The sequence below is a fragment of the Zootoca vivipara genome, chromosome 16 (genome assembly GCF_963506605.1).
Source record: "Zootoca vivipara chromosome 16, rZooViv1.1, whole genome shotgun sequence".
Lineage (NCBI taxonomy): Eukaryota > Metazoa > Chordata > Lepidosauria > Squamata > Lacertidae > Zootoca > Zootoca vivipara.
The window spans coordinates 36569313-36582192 of record NC_083291.1 but is presented as its reverse complement, the minus strand read 5'-3'; the positions used below and the strand labels follow the sequence as shown (position 1 = coordinate 36582192).

General features: G+C 48.2%; 1 protein-coding gene across 3 annotated transcripts in view; it reads left to right on the top strand.

Moving 5' to 3' along the window:
* SLC38A5 (solute carrier family 38 member 5) overlaps positions 1-12880 on the top strand; it is a 78532-nt gene that overhangs the window by 28352 nt on the left and 37300 nt on the right. For all 3 annotated transcript variants that reach the window (XM_035140341.2, XM_060268978.1, XM_035140340.2), the window contains exon 2: positions 12627-12840. In XM_035140341.2, coding sequence (XP_034996232.1) covers positions 12749-12840 — 92 coding nt within the window. In that variant the 5' untranslated portion in view covers positions 12627-12748. The remainder of the gene's footprint in view (positions 1-12626; positions 12841-12880) is intronic.

Here is a 12880-nt window from a genome sequence, read left to right as displayed (position 1 = left end):
ACCTTCCTCACATATCTATAGGAGCCCCGCAAAAAAGTTCCTCTTCAGCCAGGCCTTTGGCTGATGAAACATTCTATGGCCTTTCAGATGTGTTGGGGGTTTGTTTTTGCTCTTGTTCTTGTTAATATTATGTACTTTTGTATTTTTATGTTGTGAACCACCTCGTGATCTTTGGATTAAGGGCAGTATACAAGTTTAACCAATAATAATACTAATAACATACCCTAAGTTTCACACCAAGGAAATGCATGTTTCAGATGCGGAACGGTGTTGTGCAAATTTGCATTTTTAAATAATAATAATAAATTTTATTTATACCCCACCCTCCCCAGCCAAGACCGGGCTCAGGGCAGCTAACACCAGATATAAAACAATTGATTAAAATCAAGATTAAATACAACATTAAAATGTAGCCTCATTTCAATAGAAAATATATATTTTTTGCTTGCCTGTTTGCTCATTATATTCATTAGTTGTCTCTAGTTGACCGCAGTGCCCATCAGCCCTTCGAGGGCAGCAGGTAGGGGGCAGGCTGGTCTAAGTTACCGAGGTGACCAACAAATAAAACAGTTTCAAAACAATACAAGACTATCAGTGCTTTTTTTTTCCTGGGGCTACTCAAGGGTTCACAGTACTGGTGCACCCCCCAATGTTAAAAAGTGTGGCACTTACTGTATCAACTTCATGGTGAGTACTGGAACATTTTTTTTAAAAAAAAAATAGCACTGAATACCAGGTCCGTCTTAAGCATATCCGGCGTCGTGGTGCAAAGCTCCCTCTGGTGCCCCCCCCCGTTTCCCAGAGTTTTTTTTTAGGAAGGATGGCGCTGGTGGAGGAGGCGGGCAGTGGCTAGAGGGCGGCTCTTCCGGGGGGGGGGGAGAGGTGGAGGCTGGATGCGGCACCTCCCTGGCTTGGCTGGACGCTTTGTGCTGCGGTGGCCACGGGGGGGACGGAGGCTCCGGGCGCGGCACTGCTTCGGCGCGGCATGGCGAGGGCAGCACGCTGATGCCGGGAGGTGCCTCGTCCAGCCTCTCTGCCTCTTCCCTGGCGCCCTCCAGAACATGGCGCCCTGGCACCCCACGCCACTAGCCTCTCTGGGTAGGACGCCCCTGCCGAATACAAACAAATAACAGTATGCAAAACCTGTAAAACAACTATATCTGAGGAGAGAAAACAACTTAATTCCAGTGGCGGTCATTGTATTAGCCGCCAGGCAGACTTCAGGTTTCTGGGAATCTGTCTTGTTTTTTGTTACTCCCCGGGGTGAGGAAACTTTTTGTCCCAGGGGCCAGATCGTTATCTGGGCCAACTTTGATAAGGGAGGGCAGGACAGCCTCCTATCAATTACGGTAACTGATGCCGTCATGATGTCAGGTGATTGGCAGGTGGGTTGTCCCACCCACCTGCCAAAACTTTAATTGAAACTGCTCTTGAAACAGAGCTTCCTTCCTTCCCTTTTAGCAGCAATTTAAATGAGAATCACTTCATGCTATTGGATGGGGGGGTGGGTGGGAGGGGACCTTGCTTCAGCAAAGGAGCGGCTGGTCCCAGTTATTCCTTCACAGCCACATGGGTACCTGTCCCAGACTTGATGTCCCCGGTGCACCCACCCACCCACCCCGTAGCATGGGAGGGTCCGTCCAGAGAGGACTTTGGATGCTAGCAGGCCCCTGGGGTGACGGTGTAAATTGGCTCCTGTTCCCTTAAGGCTGATGCCCACCTTCCTCTCTGGTCTGGGTTTTTGGTTTGTGTTGTGTTGTTGTTTAGTCGTGTCCGACTCTTCGTGACCCCATGGACCAGAGCACGCCAGGCACTCCTGTCTTGCACTGCCTCCCGCAGTTTGGTCAAACTCATGTTTGTAGCTTCGAGAACACTGTCCAACCATCTTGTCCTCTGTCGGCCCCTTCTCCTTGTGCCCACCATCTTTCCCAACATCAGGGTCTTTCCCAAGGATTCTTCTCTTCTCATGAGGTGGCCAAAGTATTGGAGCCTCAGCTTCAGGAACTGTCCTTCCAGTGAGCACTCAGGGCTGATTTCCTTCAGAATGGAGAGGTTTGATCTTCTTGCAGTCCATGGGACTCTCAAGAGTCTCCTCCAGCACCATAATTCAAAAGCATCCATTCTTCAGCCTTCTTTATGGTCCAGCTCTCACTTCCATACATCACTCCTGGGAAAACCATAGCTTTAACTATACGGACCTTTGTAGGCAAGGTGATGTCTCTGCTTTTTAAGATGCTGTCTAGTTAAGATGCTGTTTGTGTTATTGATTTCAATATGACACAGTTTTGGAATTGGGCTGCACACATTCCTGGGTAGATTAACCTACTAAATGAAAGCTTTAAGACTGCAAATCTCTGCACGCTTTTCCTGGAAGTAAGCCCCCTCAAACACAATGTGGCTTACTAGGAAGCAAATGTTCATAAGATTGCATAACTTAAACTGTGTTCCTTTTTTCTTTGTTTTTTCTTTAGCTTCTTTTGGTTCTGGTGTGAGTTGAGCAATACTTTTTCATTTTAAAGGTGGTCCCTCGGTGCCTTCCTCCTGACAAAGACTGTCAATAACCTTTCCTCATTAAGCTGCAAGTGATTTTAACGCTTCCCTTAATGTCACCCCAAAAGCACCTATGTAGTTTTTAGCAAAATGCAAATGTCGGTTAGTAACTCCAAATGGAAAGATCTTAGGAAATACTTTGCTGTCCTGTTTTGAAAGGCCTGGACCATTCCTCGTAGTGAAAGGGGGAGTCAGGTTGAGTGGCTTAAACACAGGGCTCACCTTGCTTGTTTTTGTGCATTAGTTTTTGTGCAGCACGCATACAAAATTATCCTATTTTTGGCATTGGAAAGAGTAGGACTTTTCTGGTTTTGTTTTGCTTTAGATCAGGCATCCCCAAACTGCGGCCCTCCAGATGTTTTGGCCTACAACTCCCATGATCCCTAGCTAACAGGACCAGTGGTCAGGGAAGATGGGAATTGTAGTCCAAAACATCTGGAGGGCCGAAGTTTGGGGATGCCTGCTTTAGATAAACCTGGCATCAATTAAGTGTTCTGTAAAATGCTTAAAAATGAAGTGTGTTATTTTTCTATCTTTTTGCCAAAAGCTTAAGTGCCTGCATGTTCACAGAGGTTGCTTCATACCTTTGCCTCTATTCCTGGGACTCTGGGTACATTTCTACACAGCTGCTCTGTTACTCCTCTTGATGCTGTGGACCAGGCATCCCCAAACTTCAGCCCTCCAGATGTTTTGGACTACAATTCCCATCTTCCCCGACCACTGGTCCTGTTAGCTAGGGATCATGGGAGTTGTAGGCCAAAACATCTGGAGGGCTGCAGTTTGGGGATGCCTGCTGTGGACTCACATTCAGCACACCTGACAGTTCACCTACATCATGCCTGGATGCCGAATGCCTTTGCAAACTCACAAGAATGCAGCAGCATGTCAATTCAAATCGGGCTTTTGAAACATAGCTGGATTTTGACAGTGTTGTCTTCCGCTTTATAACAACACAAGTTTCTAGTCCTCATGTTTGCTTTTTGGTGGGGAAGGGGACAATTCAAAACATAGGAGATAGTTTATAAGAGTGCAGTGGTGTCTTGCAATGCTATCAGCAGCAACAACAAACTACATCTTGCCTCGAGGTGGCTAACCCCGCAGTTTGCAGACTTTTTCTCACTCCCCACGTCACTACCTATTTTGGTAGTGGTGACAAAAACCATTTCTTTAAAAGTAGATACATGATGGGGTGGGGTGGAACCTAGTGCCCTGAAGGGGGTGCAGATCCCCTCTATTCCAGTTATCAAATTATCAAATTGATCATTTATTGAGTTGGGGGGGATTTATTTTTTAAAAATTATTATTAGGTAGGTTTTTTAAAATCATGATTCCAAACCTGCCCCCTTTCCCTAATTCAAAATCAGGCACAGGCATACTGGAGAGAGATTTTTTATTTTGCTATTATTTATTTTTTCTGCTTCCACCCATCATTTTGCCTCCAAGGAACTCAAGGTGTTATTCATGAGTCCCTAGGCCAGGGGTCAGCAACCTTTTTCAGCCGTGGGCCGGTCCATCGTCCCTCAGACCTTGTGGGGGGCCGGACTATATTTTGAAAAAATTAATGAACAAATTCCTATGCCCCACAAATAACCCAGAGACGCATTTTAAATAAAAGCATACATTCTTCTCATGTAAAAACACGCTGATTTCCGGACCGTCTGCAGGCCGGATTGAGAAGGTGATTGGGCCGCATCCGGCCCAAGGGTCTTAGGTTGCCTACCCCTGCCCTAGGCTGAGGGATAGTAACAGGCCCACAGTCACATGGTGAGCTTCATGGCTGAGTGGTGATTTTAACCCTCGTCTCCCAGGCCCTAGTCTACTTTATATTTCTTCATTTTATTCCACGCTGTGACATGAAGCCGCACCAGAAATGGTGACAGCAGAGACCCCCTACTGAACTAAGACAAGACACTTTAGTGCTGAGTACTGTATTAATAAGGGACCCAGGTGGCGCTGTGGGTTAAACCACAGAGTCTAGGGCTTGCTGATCAGAAGGTCGGCGGTTCGAATCCCTGCAATGGGGTGAGCTCCCGTTGCTCGGTCCCAGCTCCTGCCCACCTAGCAGTTCGAAAGCACGTCAAAGTGCAAGTAGATAAATAGGGACCGCTCTGGCGGGAAGGTAAGCGGTGTTTCCGTGCACTGCTCTGGTTTGCCAGAAGCAGCTTTGTCATGCTGGCCACATGACCCGGAAGCTGTCTGCGGACAAACGCCGGCTCCCTCGGCCTATAGAGCGAGATGAGCGCCGCAACCCCAGAGTCGGACACGACTGGACCTGATGGTCAGGGGCCCCTTTACCTTTTACCCTTTACTGTATTAATAAAGTTGCAGGGTTTTTCTTTGCAAAGGTAAGAGGAGAGGGAGAGGACCGGGACAGGTAGAGAAGCAATTGTGACACCAAGAACCCAGCTGAACAAAGGTTGGGCACTTTTGGGTTTAGTGAGGTGCTAAGCCTTTGTAAAACCGCAATGTCCACAGCATACATCACTGCGAGCCTGTTTGCCGTGCCCTTGTGACTTCCAGTTCCGGGGGGCACTGGTGGCACTGGTGCAGGAAGTGGTCTGGACATCCCTGGGTGCTCTACTCTCTCCCCCCCCCCCGGCTCTGTTCACCATCCCCAGTGCAGGTTTCTTGGACCAGAGAGGCGTGAAGTTGGTAGACCTGCGCAGCAAGGTTGTGCAAACATACAGAGCAAATATTCAGGCACTGCAGTGTGACGTGGCCGTGCGTTCCAGCACAGACCTTCGGGGCTTTGCATGGGGATCCCACGCCGTGGGGTTATGGCATCGGGAACGTGACAACTGCAGAAGTTCCCAGGCCTGTGTGATCCTGGCCAGGGCTGCAGTACAGTATAGAAGCATAACTGCTGGGGAAGTTAGGGGAGCTAGCAGTTCAAGTTTCTTTCCAGCCATTGTACTTGAGGAGTGCCCTGGGAACAGGCTTCCTGGGGGCTGGGTTCAGCTCCCAGGCCGACCACAGCAGCAGGCCAGCTCACCTTTCCCCCAGACTGTGGCTTCTGGCTACACACCCTGGGGAGGATAACACCCATCCAGGTGTGTTTCTGGAAGAGCAGCCAAAATGGAAGAGCATGCTAATGGTAACAACAACAACAACAACAACAACAACAACAACAACATAATTTATTATTTATATACCCCGCCCATCTAGCTGGGTCTCCCCAACCACTCTGGGCGGCTTCCAACAGAAGAATAAAACACAATAATCTATTAAACATTAAAAGCCTCCCTGAACAGGGCTGCCTTCAGATGTCTTCTAAAAGTCTGGTAGTTGTTTTCCTTTTTGACATCTGTTGGGAGGGCGTTCCACAGGGTAGGTGCCACCACCGAGAAGGCCCTCTGCCTAGTTCCCTGCAACTTGGCTTCTCACAACGAGGGAACCGCCAGAAGGCCCTCGGTGCTGGACCTCAGTGTCCGGGCAGAACGATGGGGGTGGAGACGCTCCTTCAGGTATACTGGACCGAGGCCATTTAGGGCTTTAAAGGTTAGCACCAACACTTTGAATTGTGCTCGGAAACGTACTGGGAGCCAATGTAGATCTTTCAAGACCGGTGTTATGTTGTCTCGGTGGCCGCTCCCAGTCACCAGTCTAGCTGCTGCATTCTGGATTAGTTGTAGTTTCCGAGTCACCTTCAAAGGTAGCCCCACGTAGAGCGCATTGCAGTAGTCCAAGCGGGAGATAACTAGAGCATGAAATCAACATCAACATGAAATGCCCTTTGTTTTGCAGGGGAAATAACCCAGGACTAAGAATCGAAGGATCTGTGCCTTAGGGTTCTCCCAGTTTCTCATCCAGTATTGCCAACCATAAATCCAGTTTTCCACATTTCTAAATCCTTCAGTATTTGAGTGCAGATTTTTCTTACTACTGTAAACATGTTTGTGCGCAGCTTTGACCAATAAGCATATTTTCCCAAATGATTTCTCCTAATACAATGCCTTTTGTGCATTGTTTTCACTAATACATTTATTTTTATGAGCTCTTTTACCCCAATATACACGGGTGGCGCTGTTTGAAAGCACAAAGTGCAAGTAGATAAATAGGTACCACTCCGGTGGGAAGGTAAACGGCGTTTCCGTGTGCTGCTCTGGTTCGCCAGAAGCGGCTTAGTCATGCTGGCTACATGACCTGGAAGCTGTACGCCGGCTCCCTCGGCCAATAACGCGAGATGAGCGCCGCAACCCCAGAGTTGTCTGCGACTGGACCTAACGGTCAGGGGTCCCTTTACCTTTACCTACCCCAATATATTTCTGTGCGCATTACTTGGCCAAAAAGCTGCAGTGCAGAATTCAGGTCATTTCCATGGGTAGCTGCATTCTGGTCCTCGTACGGTTTCAAAAAGTGCAGATTTGATAAGATTCACCTTCAAATGTGGACTGAATCATTCCCCCCCCAGGACTCCAGAAGTTATGGCTTTCGAATTTCCCTGCATTTATAGGCCTGTGGGTGCTCAACACCTAACTTGGCTCCCGGCCACCTTCCCTTAGCCTAGTGGGCCCCATTCGCTTACTGGAGCCAGGGTAAAAAGCCAGGTGTTTCTGTGGGAACATAGCATTGAGCTAAGGATGCGGTTGGAGATCAAGGGAGCAGCCAGACATCTCCATTGCTGCTTCTGCCCCACCCAGCCTCCAGAGCACTTTCCCAGGTGCGGGCAACATGTTTAACCCTTCCGTTTCTTGGTTCCGAAGACTCAGGCTGTGCAGAAATGTGATTGTATTTTCTCGCAGGGGCAAGGAGCTTTTTCCAGCCCGGGGGGCTACATTCCCACCAGGGCAACATTCCCACCAGTGGGAAACATGCACCCAACTTGTGTCTCGCCCCCATACCACCAGCATCGGGAACCGTTGCCAATATGAGGGAGTGGTGTGACTTGTCAGCATTAATGCAATATTCTGTAGGGTGTGGTTGGTTTGGGGGAAATGGGGGGAAGCCTAAGAGTGGGGAAGCAAGCCTGACCTCGCCTGCCCTTTTGCGCTGCCTGAGACAGTGGGCTCAATTACAGATGAGGGTGCTGGAGCTCCCTCATCCCTGTCTAATCAGATACGGCATTGCCAGCTGACCAGGGTAAAGACCAACCCCCCCACCTGCTTTGGTGCCTTTCATAGCAGCTTGATCTAAAGCAGGCACCCCCAAACTGTAGCCCTCCAGATGTTTTGGCCTACAACTCCCATGATCCCTAGCTAACAGGACCAGTGGTTAGGGCAGATGGGAATTGTAGTCCAAAACATCTGGAGGGCCGAAGTTTGAGGATGCCTGATCTAAAGGAATTAACAAATGGAAAACGTTTTCCACTGTGTCTACTCAAAAGGAAGTCCTGCCAAGTCCAGTGGGCCTTACTCCCAGGTGCAGAGTGGTTAGGATGGCAGCCGTTATTGTGTGCGGTGATTGTTATTTCCTGGGAAAGGCTGTTAAAGACACAGCAGCTAATAATAATAATAATAATAATAATAATAATAATAATAATAATAATTTATTCATACCCTGCCCATCTGGCTGGGTTTCCCCAGCCACTCTGGGCGGCTTCCAACAGAAATATTAAAATACACTAATTCCTTAAAGATTAAAAGCTTCCCTAAACAGGGCTGCCTTCAGATGTCCTCTAAAAGTCTGGTACTGTAGTTATTTTTCTTTTTGACATCTGGTGGGAGGGCGTTCCACAGGGTGGGTGCCACTACCGAGAAGGCCCTCTGCCTGGTTCCCTGTAACTTGGCTTCTCGCAGCGAGGGAACGGCCAGAAGGCCCTCGGCGCTGGACCTCAGTGTCCGGGCAGAACGATGGGGGTGGAAACGCTCCTTCAGGTATACTGGATGGATGAACCTGTCCTTTTCTAATTCCTTAATAGGTTTTGTGTGCAGTTTTGCCCACCGTACATTTACTTATTTGAAAGATGTATCCTCTAATATAATGCATTTTTGTATGTTATTTCCACTACCATATGCATTTTTGAATGCACTTTTCCCTAATACATTTATTCTTGTGTGCAGTTTTTGTTTGTTTGTTTGTTAGGGAACTGCACCACAAAATTATTAGAAGTGCAAATTTAGACCCGCTTATCAATTCCCATATTGGTTTGGGATGTGTGAATTTGGCTTGCTTCCATTAAAATGTGAATGCAACTGATTCATCTCCCATCCCTGTTGGCAGCCTCAGGGCCCTTCCAGACGCTCTTTTGTATTGTGCATTCGCAATGACCTGCGCTTACAATGGTGTATATTCCCAATCTCTGCATGTCCCATAGCTTCCTGCTGAAATCTTGTAGCATTTCACACCACAGATGTTTTGGATTGTGTGCGCGCATGCGTGCGATCTCACTTTTGTTGTGCTATAGAGCAACAGTGCCCCTCCAGGTAACGATGAATATGGTGACGTAGAGAAAGCTTTCTTCTTCTTCTTCTTCTTCTTCTTCTTCTTCTTCTTCTTCTTCTTCTTCTTCTTCTTCTTCTTCTTCTTCTTCTTCTTCCATAAACACAGTTTTAACAATGAGTCTGTAAGTGACTGTGGAGGCCAATTCTGGATCCACACGTCCTTCCACAGTGGGGACATTGGTTTCCGGGCGGGAGTTGATCACAGTGTGGATTTGCCAAGCGTGCCTTCCTCCTAGCATGTTTCTCCCTTGCGTCCTGAGTTCAAGTGTCTTCAAAGCCCATGACACCTTTGGTAAAGGCTGTTCTCCAATTGGAGCGCTCGCATGCCAGTGTTTCCCAGTTGTCAGTGTTTATACTACATTTTTTTTTGATTTGCCTTGAGACAGTCTTTAAACCTCTTTTGTTGACCGCCAGCATTACGCTTTCCATTTTTAAGTTTGGAATAGAGTAGTTGCTTTGGAAGACGATCGTCAGGCATCCGCACAACATGACCAGTCCAACAAAGTTGATGTTGAAGAATCATGGCTTTGAGCATCACAGAACTGCTAGGCTGCTTTGGGGAGGAAGGTTGGGAAAGAAATAAGCAGAATGGCTGTGTGGACAGCCCAGGATAAATTCACCATTTATGCACTATTACTGCATCAATATTGGGACCCAGGTGGCGCTGTGGGTTAATCCACAGAGTCTAGGGCTTGCTGATCAGAAGGTAGGCGGTTCGAATCCCTGCAGCGGGGTGAGCTCCCATTGCTCAGTCCCAGCTCCTGCCCACCTAGCAGTTCGAAAGCACATCAAAGTGCAAGTAGATGAATAGGTACTGCTACAGCGGGAAGGTAAACGGCGTTTCCGTGCGCTGCTCTGGTTCGCCAGAAGCAGCTTTGTCATGCTGGCCACATGACCCGGAAGCTGTCTGCAGACAAACGCCGGCTCTCTCGGCCTATAGAGCGAGATGAGCTCCGCAACCCCAGAGTCGGACACGACTGGACCTGATGGTCAGGGGCCCCTTTACCTTTACCTTACTGCATCAATGCCTGTTGCAGATCGAAACAAACAAACGAACAAAAACCCTAGTCTGGCAGGCAGGGCCCTTCAGCAAAAACTGATGTAGATATGCAGCCTGCCCTCCTACCCCATGTCAGTTCACAATCCCCACCACCAGAGTTAAATGTCTTGAGCTCCCCAGGAATGAGGTCATACTGAGTCTAGAAAGTTTGCTAGCCTCGACAGAGCCTGCAGATCTCATTCCAGGAGTTAAACAGAATGCCACTCTTTGCCGCTGTTGCTGCCAAGCCCAGGCCTTTTTTGCACTTGAGTCGTCCAAAGCGTATCAGAGAAGCAAGCAACACCATAAATCAGAAGAGACCAAGGAGATCCAGGCTTAAGGGGGAGGCAGCTCCCTTCTCCCAGATAACTTAATGCTTCTATCCCTGGACAGAATTCCTAATTCCCTTTCCCTCTTTTTTTGCCCTAACAGACTGTGGCTGCAGTCCTAACCACACCAGATTCAGTAAGACTTCTGAGTAGGCATGACGGTCCATGTTGTGCTGTGGGTTAACTTTCCCCCTCAAGCTGGACATGAGACTCGGTGGTGCAGTATTGTAACTTAGAGTATGGACTTAATGGGTGGGGGCTCCTTAAATGGGAAAAGGTATTACTTCACTGCAACTAAATGGGTCTTACAGGGGTGGGGTGGGGTCTTTGTTTTGTTTCCTACACTACTTCTGAATGAGGGCACTTCCGAATGGCCTGTTAATATTCAGCGTTCATCCTGATTGTTGTTGTTAATTAAATTAGCATACCACCCTAATAATAATAATAATAATAATAATAATAATAATAATAATAATAATTTATTTATACCCCGCCCATCTGGCTGGGTTTCCCCAGCCACTCTGGGCAGCTTCCAACCGAATATTAAAAACAGTACAGCATCAAACTTTAAAAACTTCCCTAAACAGGGCCGCCGTCAGTTGTCTTCTAAATGTAAAATAGTTGTTTATTGCCTTGACATCTGCTGGGAGGGCGTTCCACAGGGCGGGTGCCACTACCGAGAAGGCCCTCTGTCTGGTTCCCTGTAACCTCACTTCTCGCAATGAGGGAACTGCCAGAAAGCCCTCGGTGCTGGATCTCAGTGTCCGGGCTGAATGGTGGGGGTGGAGACGCTCCTTCAGGTATACAGGACCGAAGCCATATACAATGCAAGAAGATTAAAGGACATTAGCTATTTAATGAGCACACTTTCCACTGCGTTTCCCCCTTACTTTCCTTATCACAAAAAGCCCCATCTCTTTTTTGTGGGGCGTGTGGGTTTGTTGCACAAGACCTCCCAATAAATTTTAATCGTGGAGTCTGAATTTGCCAATGTGGAACTGAATCCCACCCCAAAATAGCAGCACTTGGGATGGGAGCGCCTGCAGGATGGCGGCAGCTCCCTCAAATCCTAGGACTCAACACTTTCCGTGCCATAAAAAGGCCACTTGCTTTTCCCAGGCATGACACCTGGCTTGTTCACAACACAGGCACACATCTGGCTTTGCACTATTAGGGAAAATCTCTGCCCTTCTTTTCTATCCCATCCCTTTTTGCCCCTTGTGTCATCCAGGTCCTTGCACAAATCAGCAGCTACAAAACCTACCCTCTTAAAGCCAGTGAAATACAAATTTATTGTATGTATGTATTTCACAGGCAGCTAGAATGTTGTTACGCATTTAATATCTGATGCATTGAAATTATAAGAGCGGGTCCCCCAAACTAAGGCCCGGGGGCTGGATGCGGCCCAATCGCCTTCTAAATCCGGCCCACGGACGGTCTGGGAATCAGCGTGTTTTTACATGAGTAGAATGTGTGCTTTTATTTAAAATGCATCTCTGGGTTATTTGTGGGGCATAGGAATTCATTCATTCTCCCCACCCCAAAAAAATATAGCCCCCCCCCCACAAAGTCTGAGAGAGAATGGACCAGCCCCCTGCTGAAATTTTGCAGACCCCTGAATAAGAGTAAATGACAACAATAGTTTTTGTGACAGCCTGTGCTGTTTTTTCTAGAAAAAGAAGTGCTGGAACTAACCCTGAATGCCTTCCATGTTCTCTTATAATAGCAATAGCGCCCACCTGAGAGGTGCCGGAACAGAGTTCCCGTGAGTTCCGGCTGAAAAAAAGCCCCAGTGGAAAGCCATAGCTTTTTGGAAACAGAATGGAGTACGAAAAGCGAACTTGATTTATTTTTGCACAGTGTCCTCTGAGTGCAGTATTTGCCTCCCCTCGGCGTGATATTAGGAGAGGGGTGCTTCTGTGGGGTTTATGCCTGGGGTATTATCACATGCTGTCCTTCCCAGGGCGGCAAGAGGATGTGTGGAAATGCCAGACAGGGCAGCCTGCCAGCTTGCGCCTGAAGGGGAGGGAGAGGGAACTGGGTTACATCCTTCCTCCTCACCCACCTCCTGTCGGGACAGACTCCCCTCTAGGCAAGGGGTTGGAATCACTGCCTGTTCCTTGGCATTCAGCAAACCCCATGAAAAGGCAGTGGCAGTGCCTTTCCTGGCAGCGCCTCACAACTCTTCCCTCCACACCTACTTTGCAGCTGGGAATAAGAGAATTTAGGTATCTCGATTCCAGGAGCCACCCTCTTCCAAACCCTGCGGCCCTTTGTAAACCTTACAGTGCACTGCTTGCTGAATTCTTCTCTTCTCCATGTCCCCAGGTGTGCTGCTGATCAAGGTGCGCTGCTGCTGCTGCTGCTCCCGCCGCTGCCGCCCTACTTGGCAATTTACCCCAGATAGTTTCCCACACAGAGACACACACACCTGACAGAGGATCACCAAGATGGAGCTACAGAATATGGGAGAGGACGCAAGCACCGAGAAGCTCAATGGGACCTTGCCTGATAGTGACAAGGCTGCTGTCCTGGAAGATGGGTGAGTCTTGAGGGGGTGTGTGTTATGCACTTTGCCTCCT